The sequence below is a fragment of the Phasianus colchicus genome, chromosome 5 (assembly GCF_987193195.1).
Source record: "Phasianus colchicus chromosome 5, bPhaCol1.hap1.1, whole genome shotgun sequence".
Lineage (NCBI taxonomy): Eukaryota > Metazoa > Chordata > Aves > Galliformes > Phasianidae > Phasianus > Phasianus colchicus.
In genome coordinates this window covers 24,077,348-24,097,131 of record NC_143440.1, presented here as the reverse complement: position 1 = coordinate 24,097,131, position 19,784 = coordinate 24,077,348, and the positions used below count along the sequence as shown (strand labels likewise).

Genomic DNA, 19,784 nt, shown 5'->3' with positions numbered 1-19,784 from the left:
CCAATGAACGCGTTATCTCCTCTGGGAGCAGGATGAACTCGTGCTGGTAGGGCGCTTTACACCATTTAAACGTTCTGATGGGATGGACTGGGCTCCATCAACCTTTACCTTAATGCCCTACGCTCAACTTGCAGCGATTCTGTTTAGCCATTGCAAACCTCGCAGCGGGTTCTCGCAAAGGGGCCTCCTAGAAACTTACTTCTAAATTTATTTAAAACTGCAGCGCGAAGGGAAGATGTGAAGCGCGAGGTGCGTCTGAGCGGCGGTTTGTGACAGCAGCGCGGTGCACCTCGGTGCTCCCTGGCACGGCCAGCCCCGCGCTGCCTGCTGTCGCAGAGCAACGGCGGGCCGATGTTCCGCGGCGCGAGGCGGCCGGCACGAGCGCCCCGATGGCGGCGGGCGGCACGCGGCGCTGCTGGGCGGGAAGCGCTGAGGTGGTGCTGCGGCGTTCCCCCGTTGCGCCTCCGCTACCTAAGAGTCAGGCGCTGGCGTTGAAGGAGGGCAGATAAATAAATACATAAAACACACGTGTCACCGCCATGAAGAGGAGCTCAGCGCTGTGCCGTTTAAGTGCGATTCGGGTAGTGCGGTATAGCAGCAGAGTAATTAGTAAGACAGCAGTTGGTGTTTGCACAGAAAAGCCAGTCCTTCGTCCCTGACGAGTTCATTGCGTTGTGGCACTGCACCTGAAGGAGAGGTTTTTTGTTAGGTGTGGTACACTTTGGCTTTTGATTTATTTATTTTTGTTCTCTCCTGGATTTCACGTTCTGTTGTTTCTCCTTCATCCTTTTTTCTGTTGTTGCATTATTTTTTGCTCTTTTATTGTATTTACAAAGTGCAGCTCAGCCATTAACTCGCTTTTTTTTTTTTTTTTTTTTTCTCTTGCAGAATAACGGTCAAGATTTGCACTATGAGGCAAACTCATACAGTAACTAAAGAAAATAAGGAGTACTGGTAAGGTTTGCTTTCCTTCCACGACTCAGTTTTGTGACTTCTTTATGAGGATTATTAAGCAAAGCTTCCCTTCACTAGGATCAAACAGATCCTTGTCAGATTTAAATGCAACACTTCAGTGGATTTGTTTTATTAAATTGTCTGGCCCTTGTTAATAATGTTTTCACGACTGATCTTACCTTGCGTATTTGCAAAAAAGAAAATAATAGTTATACTACTAATAGTACTTCACAACTGCAGCATACAAATACTTGCCACAGCATTAGAAACCATAAGCCAATCTCATTTTGTAGCAGAGGAAATCCCACACAGAAGTTAAGTTTAAAAACCATTATCTGTCATGTAGGTTTTCAGGTGTGATGGGGGAAATTGAGACGGTTTTTTGTCCATAACCACCTACATCTGGGAGAAGCTGATGAGTTTATTAGTTTTAATTATATAGGGATGAACATCATGTATGTATTTCTTAACAACCCGGAATTAATGATGAATTAACTGTATGGTCAAGATCATCATCAGAAATGGAAAAGATAAATTGTGATACAGAATGGTCGATAAACACACAGAAATTTCTGAGGGTCTTTTTAAAACTTATTATTAGAAAGTTCTGATCTTGTGGATGCACCTTTCCCCATTTCCTCTCTTTGGTGTGTGAGCAGTGCTTTGGTTTTTGAATTTAGGATTCATGTTTTCAGAAAGTTAACTGGAGTGGTTTGGGGTTTTTTGTTTGTTTTTTTTGTTTTTGTAACTTCAGCTTTGGATTTACATGTATGTGAGAGACATCTATGCATATGGTAGAGTTTTGGACTTGAAGACCATTTAAACAACATTTCATGAAAAATATGATTAACTAACATTTAATACAGTGTACTTCTTTTCCAAGTGAGAGGAAGAATAAATGTTCACTTTTGAAGTACTGCTTTTCCTGAAAGCACTTTGCTCATGTTGAATAGCTAAAATTCAAATGGAAAATGCCATTTTCTTAGTGTCTTTTGGTTTATTTTTGTACTCTTTCAGTATTGTATCCTATTACAGCATCTGTAAAATCTGTTCTCTGCATGAAACACTTTTCTGATTATACAAAGTATTTGTTATAACACCTGCTTCTCTTTAGGATAAAGTGTCCTTTGCAATCTAAGCTCTTGCAATTCAGTCTCTGCAATAGCTATTGTTCTACAGATGCTGGGTTGATCCTGTAAAAATCCACTTAACATTCCAGTAGTAGGTAATAAAATTATTTGTGATGTAGGACATTTCTGACTTCTACATATTACATGTGCCTTTCTTTTAGAATAACAGTGTTGCCTGGAAGAATAAAGAACAAAACAGTGTAGACTTCTTTGCATATTTTCCATCACTTTTATTTATTTGTAGAGTAACAGTGGTGTATTGCAGACAAATGCTGACACTGATGTTCAAGGTCTGTCCTTGTTCTGATACTGTAATAAAATAACCAAAATACATGTCTCATTACATAAGTGTTTTAATTATGAAGATACAATTGCTTGTTTAGTGCAGCTAATGTGCTGTGTCAGACACACTTTTACCTTCTCAATTGACATATTGGATGTAGAGGAATGGTGTTACTTTAGCTCTTTCTGTTGCTTCTTCCCAAGCATGCTGTTTCCTGGATTAATTTCATCTTCCCACTTTCTCTGCTATTGTGATTTTATGAAAAAATACTTTCCAGCCAGAAACTAATGCGGGTCCAAGAATCTCAACAAATCCTATTCAAACTAATAAGTGAGAAAGAAAAAATGCCACAATTTCCCCAACTTCTCTTAATTAGACATAATTATCTGCAATAATATACATAGCATTCGTAGACTTTCAAAAGCCTCCAGTGATATCTGATGACAGTAAAGTTATTGCATTTATTACAAGCTTTTTGTTTTGATTTTTTTTAATGTGCAAATAGTATTTCTTTGCATCTTTCAGTGTTTCATCTGATGTACAATGTTTTCTCTGTAGATGAGGGTGATGTCTAGGATTGGCTGCAAAAACATATAATACCTGAAAGTCTATGTGGGTGTCTTTTCAAAAACTTAAAAAAAAACAGTAGTTATCAGTAGTTAACAGTAGTTAATTATCAAATAAACCACTTCATGTATAAAAAAGAGCAGTACCCTAACCCATAGATTCTCAAACAGTGTGTTTCAGATGTGTTTCTATAAATATATGCCCAAGAGCATGGAAGTGGATATTTCAAGCCTTGGCAGTAAAAGCAGAAGAGCTGGAAGTTACTTTCTACTGTGCAGAGATCAATATAAGGAAAGGTGATTCAGTGTTAGAAATAATTTGTTTGTATGAGGGCTGCTCCAAAAGCAATGCCTCCTATTCTCTGATGTCAGCCTATGAAACCAGGGGTGGATGTTGGTGGTGTGGCAGCAGAGGTTGAACCTTCCTGCCAATACTCCATTACATTTTGTTGCTGTCTGCTGACAGATGGCAGCAGAGGGGCAGTCTGACAAAATGGGTCTGCCATAGAAGTGTGTATGAGGCAAAGGTGTGGAACTGAACTCCTCCGTGCAGAGAAAATGGCACCCACTGTCATTCATCACCATTTGCTGGACAGTTATGGAGACCAAACTGTCGATGTGAGCACAGCGAGGCAGTGGCAACAGTGACAGTTTCTCATCTTTTCTGATATGGACTGTTATGAGCAGAGAATACAGGCTTTTGTTTATTGATGGTGAAAATGCTTAGCTAATGGTGGTGACTGTGTTGGGGGGGGAAAAAAAAAAAGTGTTTTATAGCTGAGAATTTTTTCTATCAAATAGTATTATTGTGCTCTTGTATCTGTTGTAGTTTCCATTAAAATTAATAGGAGGCATTACTTTTGGAGCAACCTACACATTAAATGACTTTTAACATGTGCAGAACTCTTAAGTGTAAGTGAAGTTATCATTCATTAATTTCTTCATTTTTCATCTCTTCAAATTCCATTCCAGGGCTGAGACAGAAAACAGGGAGAAGGATTTAGTGTCAAATACATCAATTTCATGTTTGAAATGTCTACAATGCACGTTACATTTCTAGATGCAGAGTAATTTTAACCACATTTGGTTAAAGTAATGCATACATATTATTGATGACAGTTTTCTTCATGTTAATAAATAGCATATGGTCTCATAGAGGAGGTACTTGTAGTGAGTTAAGGAAAGAAAATAAAGTACTCCATTAGTTTTATGGGTTTCTACACTGTGCACAGCGTAGTGAAGGTTGGGACCTGTGAAATATTGACAAAAAAAACCCAAACAAACTGTCTTGTAAGAATGCGATCACATGATAATTACAAATGGAAATCAGAACGTGCATGTACCTCCAGATTATCAAAATTCCATTAGGCCTAACAAAAACAAACAATGTTTATTCTTATATATAACCAAGCACCTGTTGTTCCTTTATCTGGCTGAATTATTTTGATTCATACCTTGCTGTGTGAATGAATTGGGATTCAGAGTCTTACTGAGGTACTGGAAAAAAAAAAAAAAAAAAGTAAGAAATTATTAGGAAGCTAATTCTAAATCGGGACCTATTGCTGAAGCATAAATATGGAATCTCTGTCATGGTTGTTTTTATCTGTGATAGTCTTAAGGTGATAATAATGTTCTTAAAGCAGATGTGGAAGGACGATGAGAAGAAGTTCTGAGCCATTTCTACAGTGTGCAGGATGGCACTGAACAGAAGTACATGAGCAATTGTTGAACTGAACATAGTATATATGTCTTAATAAGGTGCCACACACATCAGCTAGGCTTCTCAGAGCTCTTAGATCGAGTTCAGCAGAGCTGCGTTGCTGACTTTCAGGACTCAGATGAGCATATTGTCAAATAGATATGTTAGTGGTGGCTTTGCTGAAAATATTTACTTGATATTCCTTACTGTGGTGCTTAACAAATTATCAGTGTCCACCTGGAAATGGTTTGCAACATAGCATGTGTTACCTCTTACGTATATCTAGCAGCTCATAACTTTGGAGTTCAAACTTCTATTGCAGAGTACAACTCACCGGTTTAGAACAATTACACACAATGAAGTGTTTGTTGATAGGCTCTTGTGCTATCTCCTTTAGAAACAACAGCTCAGAAATGTGTGGCCCTGTGTTGCCTAGCAAGTAATTTAATTATTTTGTAACAGTTTAGCCTGAAAAACACCATCTTGCTTTTGTGTGTAATCAACAAATGTAGATTAATTTAGATAATGTTAGCCAACTGTTGTGGACATGCTGAGTCATGGCTCGAACCAGTGATTGAACACCTGGTGGTAGGCAGGGCCAACCCTGGGGAGCTCAGCTGCATTCAGTGCACCTGGGTGACCAGTAAGGCTGGAGCTAAGATCCACCCCTTCCCAGACCTCATTTAAGGGTTGGCAGTAGAGGTGAGGGTATCTTGCTGGAGCTCCCCATGTCCGTGAGGCCTTTTGAAGGTAGGCAGATTCTTTCCTTTGTTTCTGTGTCCAGGACTGCCTTTTTTGAGTATATCCTCACTTGCTGCAATGTAGGACTTTGCTACTATGCTGTTGCTGCAGTTTCCAACCCATTACAGTGTTACAATAGTGTTTGGTGGTTTTTTGTTTGTTTTTTTTAAATACCATTATTGTTGGTTTTTCCCTGCAAAGTTAATGTTATCCATAATATATCCATAATATCAATCTGATTACCTCTGACATCCAGTCTGCACTCTATTTCAGCTTCACCACACTCGTTAACAGCTTTACAGGTGTAAAAGCCCCCATCAAATGGAGTGGGTTTTCGAATCTCCAAGGTCAGCACACCTTGTTTACTGAACATGCGGTATTTAGCATCCCCAGAGAGATCCACTTTGTTTTTGTACCAGAATATCTTTGGCTGAGGAGCACAAAAGAAGAATTTTAAAAAAGGAGGCAGAAAATGAAACTTACTGCTAGTCTAACAATGTTAGTTTAGCCATCAGAAGTGTATGCATTGTGAGGGCTGCACACTGCACAGCAACATTAATTATTTTTCAAGAAACCCCTGCTCCTTCCAAGTATGAACTCATGAAGCTTATGATTCAATTGTTAAGAATTTTCTTTAACTCTCAAATAGTAGAACACATAGCTCTATACTACAAATTAGTGTGACTTTTTAAAACCTTTAGACTGGCTACAAATCCATTCCTTCAGGGATTGTTTCACTGTGCGTATTAAAATATTTTTAACTGCTTCAGCTACCTTACATAAGGTGAACTGCAGAGATTATCAGAGCAGAATTACAGAGTGTGGCCAATATGGGGTGACTTGTTTAGGTCTGGGAAAGGATTTTCCAAACAATTTAGCACATCTTTAGCAATTTTAATGTTCAGAATCAAGTTCCTGCTCAGCTGGTTGGTCCAGTAGCAACTCAAGTCATCGTGTTTTGATTTCAGTGTCTTTTATAAATTAAGTTTTTAAAATGAAAAACATGTGTAGGGCAAACTGTTCTTGTTTATTTCAAGCTCACTGATACACATAATAGAGAGGCAGACTTAAAGTACTTGGTAACCTACAGTTTTTCGGAATGGCAAATCTTGCATTGACATCAGCTGCTCTCTGAAAAATTCCTATTGTCAAGTTTCCCATTAGATACAGAGTTTTTCTTTATGATTAATTTGGGCAATGCAAGTTCAGAAATGTATCTGGAAAAGCTGCTTCAAGAGTATGAGATGCGCTGAAAGAGGAAGACTCTATTTTTTGGGCTAATGTAGAAGGAAAAGCTAGCAAGCAGGTTCAAAAGCCTCGGTCTACTGTATTGAACAGCTGTAAAATAGGAAGTGTAAAAATGTTACACAATGAAGTGATACAGAAACTCAAAAGGGTCAGATGACCCAGAGGGAACATCTCAGCTAGCACTGTAATTACATCATTGATGTAGCCTGAGGCAGCTGCTGGGAGATGGATTTTGTCTGTCCTTGCTATGGTTTCTTCTGTGCTGTTCTTGTTTTGCAGCTGCTTATGTGCCTGTGCTTCCTGAGTTAATTGCAACAAGCAGTGATCTTGTGTTTTGCTTTGTAGCTATCAAATCCTTGTGCTGGCCTGAGAGGTAGAGAGGAGGTGTAAATTAGCAGCCTGAAGGGGGAAGGAAAAGGGTACTGTGTCTTTTTTTTGTCATTTAAATTTATGACATGATTACATCATAATGTGGTAAATTCCTTCATTGCAGTCAAAAAGTCTGTTTCCCGTTTCTGACAAACCTTAATTTAACTCCTAGCTGATACAGTTTTTACTACTTGTTCCTGACTCTAACAACAAAAAAAAAATACATCTACTTTTTCTTCTCTCTGAAGAGACTTCAACAAATACATGCAGAGTGAGAAAATATTCTCAAGAGATTTAAAACAAAAGCAAAACTGTCCAAATGGCAAGGTTAGCATAAAGCTGCAAGTCTTTCTCTTCCCTTTCCTCTGTCTCCCTTGCTGTATTGCCTATCTATGTGTTTACCCCATTCTACCTGTACTCTACTCACTGGTTTACTGTGTTTGGTAAACTGGGTGAGGCATAACAGCTGAAAAATAACACAAGAAGTTGAAAAGATACTTCTGTGGATCTGGTTCTGTGTACTACCATTATCTCTAGAGGGTAATAATTCAGGGATGTGTACTTTTCCTCAACATAGTTATTTTAGTTACGCTTAACTGGCATGAATTCCAAGGCAGCATCTTTGCTTGTATCAATGATAGTTGATATATTTTGTACCTTAGGGATTCCTCTCACTGCACAGCTGAGTGTAGTGTTGTATCCTGCAATCACAGACCGGTTTACTAAAGGGTGAGTGAATTTAGGAGGTTCAGAGAAGTCGTGTTCTTTGTAACTAGGTGGCTTGTAAGTGGTGCCTGCAATTCAAAGAAACAAAATAGTAAGAACTGCTTTCAGTTCTGTGAGTTGTGTACACTCTAACTGCCATGTTGTTTTAGCTGTGTGACTTCAATGGCACTGATGTTAATGATGCAGCAAATTTTAATACTGAGTTTCATTGAAAATGCAATACTTTGGTTGAAAGATTCTCACAGTGATTGAATTTCTGCTTATGTTAAAAATGTGATAACCATGCCTGCAGTCTTCATCATATAAATCTTTACTTTTTAATCCTAGAATGTGTTACCACACAGTTGTATTATTTTCTGGAAACATTATAGTTTAGGAAAAGTGTCTGATCAAGTATTTTTTGAAAAAATATTCAGTTTCTACAGAAGTCTGCCTAAATAAAGGCTGTTAATGCTAAAATACATTGAGTGCTAGTTACTTAGTAATGAAAATATCTCTGGTGGTGCATCTACTAGTATTATATTTTTCATTTGCAAACGTATTATTTCTGGGACTTAGCAGCTTTTGTAATGATTGGTTTTAATAGTAAATGTTACCTGTTTTTTGGATGTAGGCAGGATTTTTGGTAGTTGCAGCAGTTTCACTCAATCCACACAAATTTTCACTGAAGACTCGAAAGAAGTACTCATTGCCCATTATCAGGTCTGACACTACACAGTTTGTACGACGGTAGTGGTCATAAACAGTGTACCATTCCTGCAACAAAACTGCACTAGTTAGAAAGATCTTAGAAAGAAAGACTTAGTTAGAAGATAAGAGGTCAGACATGGTATGGAGAGATTGTTTTTACTACAGGTATTTAACAGCTTGGGAAATGAACGTTAATGTTCTTTCTTGTGGAGATCAGCTGACCTGTTTTCTTCTATTTTCTGGCTCATGTAGTTGTATGAATATTTGCACTTTGGAACAACAGCAAAGAGGAAAACCTCCTTACATTTTAGCACTACTTACATTTGGGAGCCTGATGAGAATGCATCTACTTGATGGGGCCTTCCTTGAGAGAGGCATTTCCCAGTCTGCCTGATAAAACTGCTTGTCCCAGTATGTTCCCTAAGATGCCCAGCACTGAGCTCTTCCCTCCCCTTCAGTTTATCTCTGTGTTTGTAAAAAATGTGATTCAGAACACCTTCACAGCATCAGTCCAGTTACCACCGGAAATGGGGCAGGCTATATATGCTTCTTTTTTCCACTTAGTGTTTTGGTTCTTTTTAGATTATATTCTAAAATGTTTATCTGCCTTTGATGTGCCATAGGACACTTTGGACATACAACTGAAGGTCGTTAATTTAGCTGTTTTCATTAGGTGTCTGTGTTCAAGCACGAAAGAAAGTGTTTAAGCTCCTTAGAATTTCAAGGACTCAGTGCAGCTTACCATTGTCTTTTTGTCAGCTTTCTGGACTGTGTAGCCCAAGATCTGTGCATTGCCATCATCTTGTGGAGGTGTCCACTCCAGGGCAACATTAAATCCCCAAACATCAGCCAGTTTTATATTCTGAGGAGGGCCAGGCTTATCTGCAGAGGAGACATGAAAAAAACTTAGCTTCTGCTTCAGGAGCTGAAAGTGTTGTCATTTCCTCCCATGCAGGGTAAAAATAGAACTTGATAGCAATCTATAATTGTTCCACAGCAGTACACTTCATTTATGTGAAGTTGAAACGATAAACAGGAAAGTTGGGAAATTTTCAAATGCCCTTTTCAATACTTTCCTGGGATGTCTGGGGCCTACTGAAATATATAGGCAACACAATAGATGTTGGTGAGATAAGCTCTTCCTTAAAGTTGAAAAAGAATCTTGTGAATTTTTGGATGAGTGTGATTGCTCTCTTTGCTACAGGTTTATTATGTGCTCTACAACATAACAATTTGTCAGTCCTTCAGGTACAGTGAGAGTACCGATAACAAATAACCTGTGTTCCTTTTCACTAAGGAAGGCCAAACATTTGAGACTGTCTGGGCAAGGAAGGGGGTTTTAGCCAAGTAGGATGAGGTGGTGCCAACAAGGACAAATATTTAGGATACTGAATCTAGTCCTGCACTGAGAATATCTGTCCAACTGTTAGGAGTGTCAAGCAGACAAGACTGCTAGAATTGTTTAATAGTAAATGATGTAAGATGTTCTGAGAAAAATACATAAAAATTCTCTTCACTCTGATTATCAATGATTATCTGTACCTTTTTGACTACATTGCTAATTAAAAAATATGCATAACAAGGAAAGCAGAATGAATCTTTCTGAAAAGTGGAGGTTGCTGGGATTTTGAAGCTAGTGTGAAAGCCAGGATGATAGCTCATATCTAACACAGCTCAACAACTTTCTCATCTAGTTTTAGAATGTGCTGAGACAGTAGTTAATAATTGTTTGAGTCTTTAATGTAACTTACTTTCTCTGCATAGCACAACTTTAGTGATAGGGTGGAGCAGGAAGAAAAGAAGTAGGATACTAATGAAAAGAAAACATCACTTAACTCCAGCCAGACATCCTATAATACAATTTATTTGTGATACGCAATTTTATTTAACGCTGCTGTAACCTGAAATTTTCCTAACCATTGAACTGTTTCATTAACTCAGACTTCTTTACTGTCCCAGAAATGAACTTTTCATGCATTTGAACTTCTGATGGTGAAGGACCATGAAAACTGGCCTAAGGTGTTTAAATGCTCTGTCAGCGCCTTTGAGCAAGTTCTGTGGTGGCAATGACTGTAGGGAACTGAACTCAGTAACCAGGTGATCTTTTCTAGTCCTGTGTGCTATTATAACCCTCAGACCTATCAACAAGGACATCTGTGAAGTACCACAGTAGGTACTGGAGTTCTTGTTTCCAACATAAATGGTGTTTCTATGTCAGAATTAAACAATTCTGAACTCAAATTAAATCTGAAACACATATTTTCCTTGTGGAACGTAACTCATGTTGAAACAAGAAAATGCAGGATTACATTTGATGCACAAGCTGAATAACATGTTGCATCTTTGCTTGGTTTGAAAATATGATGAGAGAACCTGGCAACAACAATCTGTTCTACTTTGAAAAAGTCTAACCTCTTTAACCTGTTCAGAAAGTTTGTAAGGTTCTCACAAAAACTGCCGTATGCATTTTGTTGCAAGAACTGGTAGTCAGTTGGTCTGATTTCTGTCAGAAGGCAGTCAAAAATCTAGATGAATTGTCACCAATCTCAACTCCATCAGCAGTACTTTTGAGCCTTTCTACTTGGATTCCATCTTGATCAATGTGACTGAAGTGGCCCCACTGATGGTACAGAAGAAAGTTTTCCATAAGAAGCAGAAAGTTCATGGTATGACTTTTGAATCTGTGTCACTTCATTCCACTGATTATGATGGTACTTCCTAAGTGATAGGACACAAATTGGCTATAGAGTTCTTGAAGTGTTGTCCTTTCACAATTTGCACTGTTAATGATCATGAGAATTTTTCTTTATCAGACTGCTTGATTCTGTTGTCTGAAATGGAAGGAGATAGCTCTGATGAAAGAGTGACAAAATCAAGAATCAGATTAGATGCCTCAGTTGCAGAAGTATCTGCATATGTTTCAAGCCCTTTCTGTTCTTTGCCTGGAATCTAATGGAATTTATTTATTCCCTTTCAGTTGAGCAAGCTGCCCAAGAAGTAATAAGTTTTAATTCCTGTCTTTCAACTCAGACTTGCATTAATTTTTGTGATAAGATTATCTGCGTTTTCAGTCATTTTCAATATAAAGCTCTTTGACTATCAGTGTGTGTTTTTTCTATAGTGCCAAACTGAATGAAAGACATTTGATACTATGCTATAGGAGCAGCGTGCTAGAATTGAGAATCTTGAACTGGTTTTAGAAAGATATTTTGGTATTTAGGGTGTACTTCTTGATCCTAGTCAGCTGGGATTATCCTGTTTTGGTTGGCCTCTATTTTGTCACAGTACTGCAGCCATCCTCCTCAGTAGGACCAGCTGATGGTATTAAAACATTCACTCCAATTTGGTATGGCTTTCTTGCTTGTTGTTGTCACCACTTCATATGGATTCTGCCAACTATGTTTTATAGAATTTTAGGCAAAAACAGCATTATACCTTTCATTTGAAAGAATTAGGAATTATGTTTATATCGTGTTCTTCTCCCAAAAATGAATATTCTAAGAAGGTATTGATATAGTGAAGGAAATTTAGGATGACAGTGTGAAAGAGGAAGGAAAAGAAGAAATAAAGATTGTTATCAGGAAATTATGTAAAGCTGTAATAAGGAGAAATAGAATAATTCTGGCTGAACATTATTGAAATCTGAGTGCTCGAGATCCCAGAATATATCTCACAAAATCCCAGAGAAAAATACTGGAACTTGAGCAGTCCATTCCTTCAGTATAAAACTAGCAAAGAGGCTGGATTTTGTATAAAATAGAGAGCAAGCTTCCACTAAGCCTTAAGCTACCTAGACACTCTCAGCAGAGTGAAGCATTAAAACACGAGTTTTATAAGTTTAAAAGACTGCATCCTGTCATTGTTTTTAACTCTTAATATACCTATAGAGCTATATTAGTGCCATGCTTTTATCTTCACTCTTGTTATCTGCTGAAGTAACACAATGAATGTACATTTCAGGATTCATATTTCTTCCTTTGGAGACATGATTGCTGTTTTCTAGAATACCAAAACACTCAAATTCAAATGGTAAGATGAGTGACATCTTTGTGAAAATAAACTTAACAAAGAGTTTAAAGCTTGAGAATGTTAACTGAGGAGAGTGGGATTGAAGACTTCAGAATCATGAGCAGCATGGAAGCAGTGATAAATGATTATTTGCTGTCTTTCTGATTTAAAAAAAAAAATAGCATGGATGTCAAATAAGGTTATGAGAAGAGAGACTCAAGCTGAACCAAATAGATTGTTGTAGATGTAAAGAATTTCACAATTTAAGTGCAAAAGAATGTTTGGATTCTGAAACTTGATCAAGGTTCAAAAACTGGACAAAATAGGAGAGAATATCTTTCATTGGACACGCAGGTAATCCCTCTCCTTCAGGAAGTCTCCAGGACACATCTCGTTCCAAGCTGGGAAAATTCTGGAAACTACTGGTCCTGCTCTGTGCTTTGTCTTGGTCGTCTGCTACCAGCCATTGTTAGAAAGGGATTTGGTGGTAGATGTATCTCTGGATTGCCTCATCAGGGTAACTGCTTTGTATGATATGCTTTGTTCTGATGTTGATGGGTTCTTACCTATGATTTGAATTGTTATTGCAACTGTATCTGTCATATTTTCTATTTGAAGACTGACTTCATATGCTCCTGAGTGATGAAGTTCTGCCTTTCTAATGAAAAGGATTGTGTCCGTGTTGCTGTTCCGAATTCCCACATCTTTCGAATCTAGAGTTTGACCATCTTTCATCCAACTTATTTTGGGTCTTGGCTTACCCTGAGGAGAAAAAATAATATTTTTAGACTGCAATAGGTTCTTATTTTCATTTCTCTGGTTTGTTTGTTTGTTTTTTTTTGTAATGGTGTTGTATAAGTCTATAAACCCTAACTTAGTATGCAAAGCTGCTAAGAGTAGAGTTTCTAAATGCTTACAAAAAAAAAAGCTTGTGCTGGTCTTGTCCTATTTTCCAGGCATCTGTGAAGCCAACAGTTGATCAGTTTAACTTCAATTATTGTTAAGTAATAGAAATCTTTGTTTAAGGAGTTAATTAGCTGATTGTTCCTTTCACTCACTCCCTTAAAACATTTAATTCTCTATCCCGAGGCATTTTCAATATCTTTCAAATCATGGTTAAAATGTTATAATTTGGGGGTGTAAATCTTATTGTATAATTGTTCCTGCATAGTAAAAATTGTTTTTCTGACCATCAGCCTAGACAAATAGTGTTGCCACACCTCAACACTGAAGAATGACTTTGTGAAATCATTGAGCATGGTTTATGTTACCATCACTCAGCCGCTTCTGGGAAAAGTGGTAGGTAATAGTTCTCTAGAAGTTTTGAGTGATACTTCTACAGTATTTTCCACAGCAAAAATGCCAGTAAAACAGAAGTGGGCTAAATCATGTTTATTAACTGCTTTTGTAGTCAATCTAGCAGAAAATATATATGTATATTTTAAAGTTTCTGTCAGATTAACATGGTGAAACTTTGTAAGTCTGTATCTTGGGCTACCAAGGGAGTTTATGATAGTCAGGCTTCTGGTTTAGATACTGAAATGCAGACAGAATGAAAAGAAATATCTGTGCCTTGATGTGCCTTTATTCTAGGTTTGTCTGCTACTGCTCTGAAAGTTTATACACTTAATTTTTCTGTAATATTAGGAAAATGTTTTTATAAGAAGCAAGCAAAGATCTGTCCAGATTTACAGTTTAAAATGTTTCTGAACAACCTAAACATTGTTATTCTTTAAAAGAACAGTCATTTATCTGGTTTCTGCATCATTTGTTGTTGTATCATAATTGATGATGTATCATTAACTCTGATGTAAGCAGTGGTTTTGGATCTTCCTTTTTCCCCAGTTGGCAACTGATTTTCTTAATATTTTCTGTCAAGGAGTATAGTCACATCAGACCTCTAGCTCTGAAATAATAACATAAGGTTATTTTGTCCAGTTTTAGTGTACCTTCACCTTATCTGTTTTCTCAGAGCATTCTTACAAAATACTAATAGAGAAAGAGAGAGCTTCAGGTGGAAGCTTTAGAAGAAATTCCTGAACAAGGCAAAGGAAATATGTATTTTTTTTTCCTTGCCGTATCTGATTGTTGGTGACCCTGTCAAGTGCAGTCCTCTATTGTAGGGTAAATTTTAGAGTAAATTTTTACTTGTATGGAAGTAGAGGTTTCATATGAGTAAAAAATAATAATAATAAAGTTTTGTTTGCTTAAACGTCTAGTTTGTCAAGACAAATACTTGGCTAGTTTTTTTGGCTGATTACAAGATTGAGTAGTTCTTGATTTATTTAATAAATTGAACACAGAATCTAGCCCCAAGTATCTTGGTAAAAATGATTACAAGAAATTGTAACATTATGAGGTATCCTTTTTCGTTGGCTGATTGGAAGAGATATCTCAGTTATAAATTAAGCTTTGCAGCTGCTGCTGTTCTAGTGTTGTTGATCAGCTACTTTCGTTATAGGTCTTTCTGAGTGGTAACTGAAGATTACAAGTGTTCACAGTGTTGGTTTTCATATAGTCTTGTATTTATAGGCTGTGAAAAACATAAACAGATAGAAAGCACCTATCTCAGAGGGTTGTATTTCAGTAATGTGTCACAGGTAATCTGAGAGAATAGTGAGTGACAAAGGAGATAAATAGCACGCCAGAGTAGCTTCAAGAGGGAGTCTACTGATAGTGAAGAACAAATTTAAGTGTTTTTTCATGTTTATGTTCACATATATATGATTGACAAGGAGTCACACTGTGAGTCTTACACACTAGTAACACATAATAGCCCTTCAATCATTTGCCCACGTAGCTGAGTTTGATATAAGAATATGTTGGCTCCCCCTCCTTTCAGCAGAAATCCCACCTGCCTGATGTGTAAGTAGGGCATAGGTTAGTAATAATATTGCACTTGTGGGTTTTTTTCTGTACATTCTTATCAAAAGTTTGGATAGAACTGTGAATAGGATTTAGCTCAGGATACCATGGCAAAATAGTTGACAGAAGTCCAGTGTTAAGTGACTAAGTAGTGGCCACAGGAGTCAGGCAGTTTTGACAGAGGTGCGGAAAAATTATAGATAACAGAAGGTATTGGTTTATGCTTTGTCTAGATCCTATCCTACCCTGTGTTCCATGGTTCGTGGTCTTATAAATTAAGCTCTTTGTAATTTGAAGACTGCAATTGTATCTGTTTAGTAATTTTCCTCACTAAAAAAAATTCAATAAAAAAACTATCTAAAAAATACAAATAGCAAAATGTTATTTTTCCTATGCTTTTCTGAAAGATGTCCAGTTTTGAGTATCTTAAGAAGCTTTAAAGTATTAGGAATTGTTTAATAATTCTTAATTACTTAAAAATAGCTAAAAAAATATTTCATTAAATATATATACCATGAATTAAAACTGTGGTTTTGTTTCCTGGCTAAAATTTTGTGTTGATGGATAGGTTTTAGCATTTCTTGTTTCCCTTACCTTTTTTAGAAAGAGGAACCTATACGTTTATGTGATTTGTCTGTCAATCAGCCACTCAAATAACTTAAGAATTAGTTGGTTCATTTCAGCTAAATTAGGCTGTGGACTAGAAATCTCTAGGATTAGTTTAGTACAGGTCTGTTAAAACTGATGACAGAATAAAATACAGATGATTCAGTGTCCTTGCTGAGGAGAGTTAGGGAAGACTGTGTTCATCCTTTTTGTTTGGCGACAGCTAATGATATGCTAAGTGAAGTGCTGAATTAGTTGCAGTGTGTACCTGTGCTGGCCCAGGGAACTAAGGACATAGCAGGTAGGGCTATGAGGGAAGGAGGGAAAAGGACTGTCAGCTCTTGGGGAGTGCTGTGATAAGCCTGGCCTGAGCAAAAAGGTTATTTTAGGAAAATAGTGACAATAGGAAAAGGTTATTCTAGGAAGACAGTGATATATTTGTGTCTTATGTTCTTAATATAACCCCTTAAACTTCATCAGATTCTCTGCTTGTGGGGCAGCTTGTCAATTTTGGGTAAATTTTCTTCATTTTGGACACCGAAAGCAGCAAAATTATCAGCTTGTTTTTTACAAGTTTAAACAAGCTTGTGTAACTGAAGTGTGATTAACAAGATAAGGCTCTACAGTTACAGTAATTAATCCTTTCTCTTGGACAAGAAAAGTTATGAAAAACAAACAAAATCAACTGGAACTGTAAAAAACGAACAAAACCAACCAAAACACCTTACTGATATTAGAGCGATTATTAATACTACTCAAGAAGTGGAGCAATAGGAATTTGCATAAGGGAAACTACTTTAGCTAAGTCACGATAAATACCTGTAGGTAAATAGAAAACAGCACAAACCTGAAAAGGTATCATTATATTGATTGTCTCACCAACTTTCTTCACCAGAGTCTGTCTGAGATGGCGCGGCAGCCAGATCTTGGGACGCTCTGCAGTTAAGCAATAGTATGTTAATACAAAGCTTTTGATTGTTTGAGATATTACCTACAGGCCAAATAAGATGAAATACTGAAGAGGAAGGGCTTGGATACTTGTAAGCATAAGAAAATGGTGCAGTCTGTTTTTACAGTGGCAGAGCAGGTAGTTCTCTAAGCATTTTCTGATGTATTTGGCTACAAGATACAAATCTAGTAACAAATTTACATATTTACAACAGAGCATTTTGCATTGATGGCAGGACTTCTGAGACAGTGTTTTATCCAGAATGGCAGTTTTGGGTGACTTCTGTTTGATGTGAATCTGCTGTGTGGACTTTATTTCTTTGGAGAACTTTATCAGGTAGTAGAAGTGACAGAACAAGGGGTATATTGAGTTGAAAACGTAATTATAGATGATGATTAATCCATTGCTCTGTTTTTACTACAGCCCCTTGCAAATTGCCATTTGGAGATGTTTATGGATTTAGAAAGTACAGCAATCAGTGAATTGCCTTTACCTCTCTGGTAATTCAGTCACAGTACTTTGAGGTGCAGGGTGTGGAGTAACATAGCACACCTTCCTTTTCACTAAAGGACAGCAGTGTATGCTATTTCTTTCAGTCCCCGCTTTCTACATTCTCCTTGTGTCCCATTTTCTTTTCTCAGTCATTTTTAGAAAAGTATATTAACCGGCAGTTGGAGTACCTGTCATCATGTCCATTTAGTTTTGAGCTGCATCGCAGCTCTCGTTTACACTGAGTCATTTTGCTGTTAGTGAGACTCTGGCAGACACTTTGTGTGAGTCAAGGCTGAAGAATCCATTATTAGCAGCCCTTGATATCTTTTGGACTCCAGTCAAATGACTTGTAATCCTTTACCGCTGGGTGATAAACATGGTGTTAATTAATAACCCAGAACAATCAAGTTCAGATAACTACTTTCATTTGAAGAGACTTCTTGCCTCAGTGAATGTGGTCATTTTACGGTAATATATGGCTTTCCTAGTAGAGAGCCAGATATTAAAAACTGTCCCCTTAAATGCTGATGTTATTCGAGGTGAGAAGAGCATAGTTTGCACGTTTGAGTTTTAACAGCTACACTTTAGAAATAGAAGAGCTGGATGGGATGGCAGTGTTCTCTGGTTCAGAAGATTTTTAGCACATAGTCAAGCTGACAGAATTGTTTGGATGTTATTTTCAGAAGGCAGCACAGCCTTGTCAGACCTGGGATTTTTCTGCATTGTGTACAATTAGAATTTTGACCATAGACAATAGATGGGTGAGATTTATTCAATCTAAATACTCACGCATGATCTCTTGAACAGTAATGGGCTCTTTGATTATTGCTGCTCCACTTTCACCAGCCAAGTTTATAGCCTTCACACGGAAATAAAGTTTGTCACCTGTGACCAGGTCTTTAATCAGTGCAGATGTTCGCTCAGTTAGGCCAGGTAGAGCTGGAGTCCATTCTGCAGCTGCAAGTACAGGATTTTTATATTGTAATATTTTATTAATTTTCCAAACTGATGCCTTGTGTACAATTGAAAGAAAATTTGTATTGAGGTAACATGGATTTAACTTGCAATACCATACTTAGAATGGAATACACTGAACTGGAAGAGAACTCTTGATCTAAGCGTATGGGATCAACTTTGGGTAGTTTCTTCAGCATTCTGTTTCACAGAGCTTAGGGCTGTGGGGTTTCTTGACGTTTATTTTCTTAGCAGAAGATGGAGAGGGAAGCATTTTGGTAGTAGCTAGAAAGTGAAGTCTCAATTTCATTTTTTCCTGAAGCTTATTTTCTGTAGGTGTCCAAAGCACATAATTTTTGGAATATATTCTTACTTTCTCATTTGATGCTTGTAAAACAAGGTTTGTAGGGCCTACTAAGTTTTGCTAATGTCATAGAAATACTACCAATAAAATTATGCTTCTATGATGATGACTGAAGGATTCTGGTAATTTCATAATGATATCTCATTAAAGACTAGAATTGACTTCTGGATAAATTATACCCTGTAAAAACCCTAGCTAAGCTTGTATGATAGTTGAGTTTCCTGTCAGAGAAGATTCCATGACTGAAATAATTATAAATTTGGTAGTTGATTTTTTTAAAATGAGTGTTATATTGTAGCATCACAATGCAGTACATTGAACATTGTAGATACGATGCAGTCATATTTTTTTTTATTACTGGACCATAGATATTCCAAGAGGTAACAGTTACTTGCAAATTTGACTAATTTCCTTACAGTCATGGTATTGTATTGGTTTTAGAGAATACACACTTTGAGTACAACAAAAGTATAAGAGTGACTATAGAACAACACTGATATTCTTGTTAGTACTTTATCAAAGTTTATGATGATTGTGAATATGAGGATATGGTTGATGTGACTATCATGGTGTTAGTGTCATGTCAGGTAAATCTGTGATGGATGCCAAGGATATTAGTCACAGGTTAGAGATCAAATTTAGTGATGCTAGATGCAGTTATTTATTGTAATATTGCAGTGAAATGTTTCCAACTGCAGTATTTTAATAATATTTAGTTGCCTCTGGCTAGTAGTTGCGCTTACTTACATCCGTCTTTGCAGTATTCCACTATATAGCCATCTAGTCCCCCTGCTCCAATCCGTTCAGGGGGTCTCCATTTCAAGGCAACAGTGGTGTCAGAGACATCCTCCACTGTAAAGTGTGTTGGTTCACTTGGAGGAGCTGTAAGGCAACGTTTAGAAGTAAATTCTGAGAAACAGGAACGTTACTGTCAGAATTCAAAGGCTGTAGAAGTTACGATTAGTATCTGAACTATGTACCGCTGTTTTAATAAAATGAATTTAGCTGAAGCTCAGTTGTAAAATGCAACTACTAATACTTCATTTGATAGAAGTGTGGCATACGATTCCTGTAATGGGGAGGTTCTTGTATGATAGCATAAAGGTGCTTGTAATAATAGTTCTTGTTCACATATGCTCC

At 37.2% G+C, this 19,784-nt stretch overlaps 1 protein-coding gene across 1 annotated transcript in view; it reads right to left on the bottom strand.

Annotated features, from left to right (window-relative positions):
- Positions 1 to 2,311: 2,311 nt before the first annotated feature.
- MYBPC3 (myosin binding protein C3) overlaps positions 2,312 to 19,784 on the bottom strand; it is a 57,529-nt gene continuing 40,056 nt past the window's right edge. Inside the window, exons 26-35 of the mRNA XM_090140912.1 lie at positions 19,392 to 19,526; positions 18,116 to 18,283; positions 16,733 to 16,821; positions 12,981 to 13,176; positions 9,149 to 9,288; positions 8,313 to 8,472; positions 7,648 to 7,784; positions 5,617 to 5,803; positions 4,388 to 4,430; positions 2,312 to 3,907 (exon numbers count right to left, since the gene is read on the bottom strand). Of these exons, the coding sequence (XP_089997038.1) occupies positions 4,420 to 4,430; positions 5,617 to 5,803; positions 7,648 to 7,784; positions 8,313 to 8,472; positions 9,149 to 9,288; positions 12,981 to 13,176; positions 16,733 to 16,821; positions 18,116 to 18,283; positions 19,392 to 19,526 (1,223 nt within the window). The 3' untranslated portion in view covers positions 2,312 to 3,907; positions 4,388 to 4,419. The remainder of the gene's footprint in view (positions 3,908 to 4,387; positions 4,431 to 5,616; positions 5,804 to 7,647; positions 7,785 to 8,312; positions 8,473 to 9,148; positions 9,289 to 12,980; positions 13,177 to 16,732; positions 16,822 to 18,115; positions 18,284 to 19,391; positions 19,527 to 19,784) is intronic.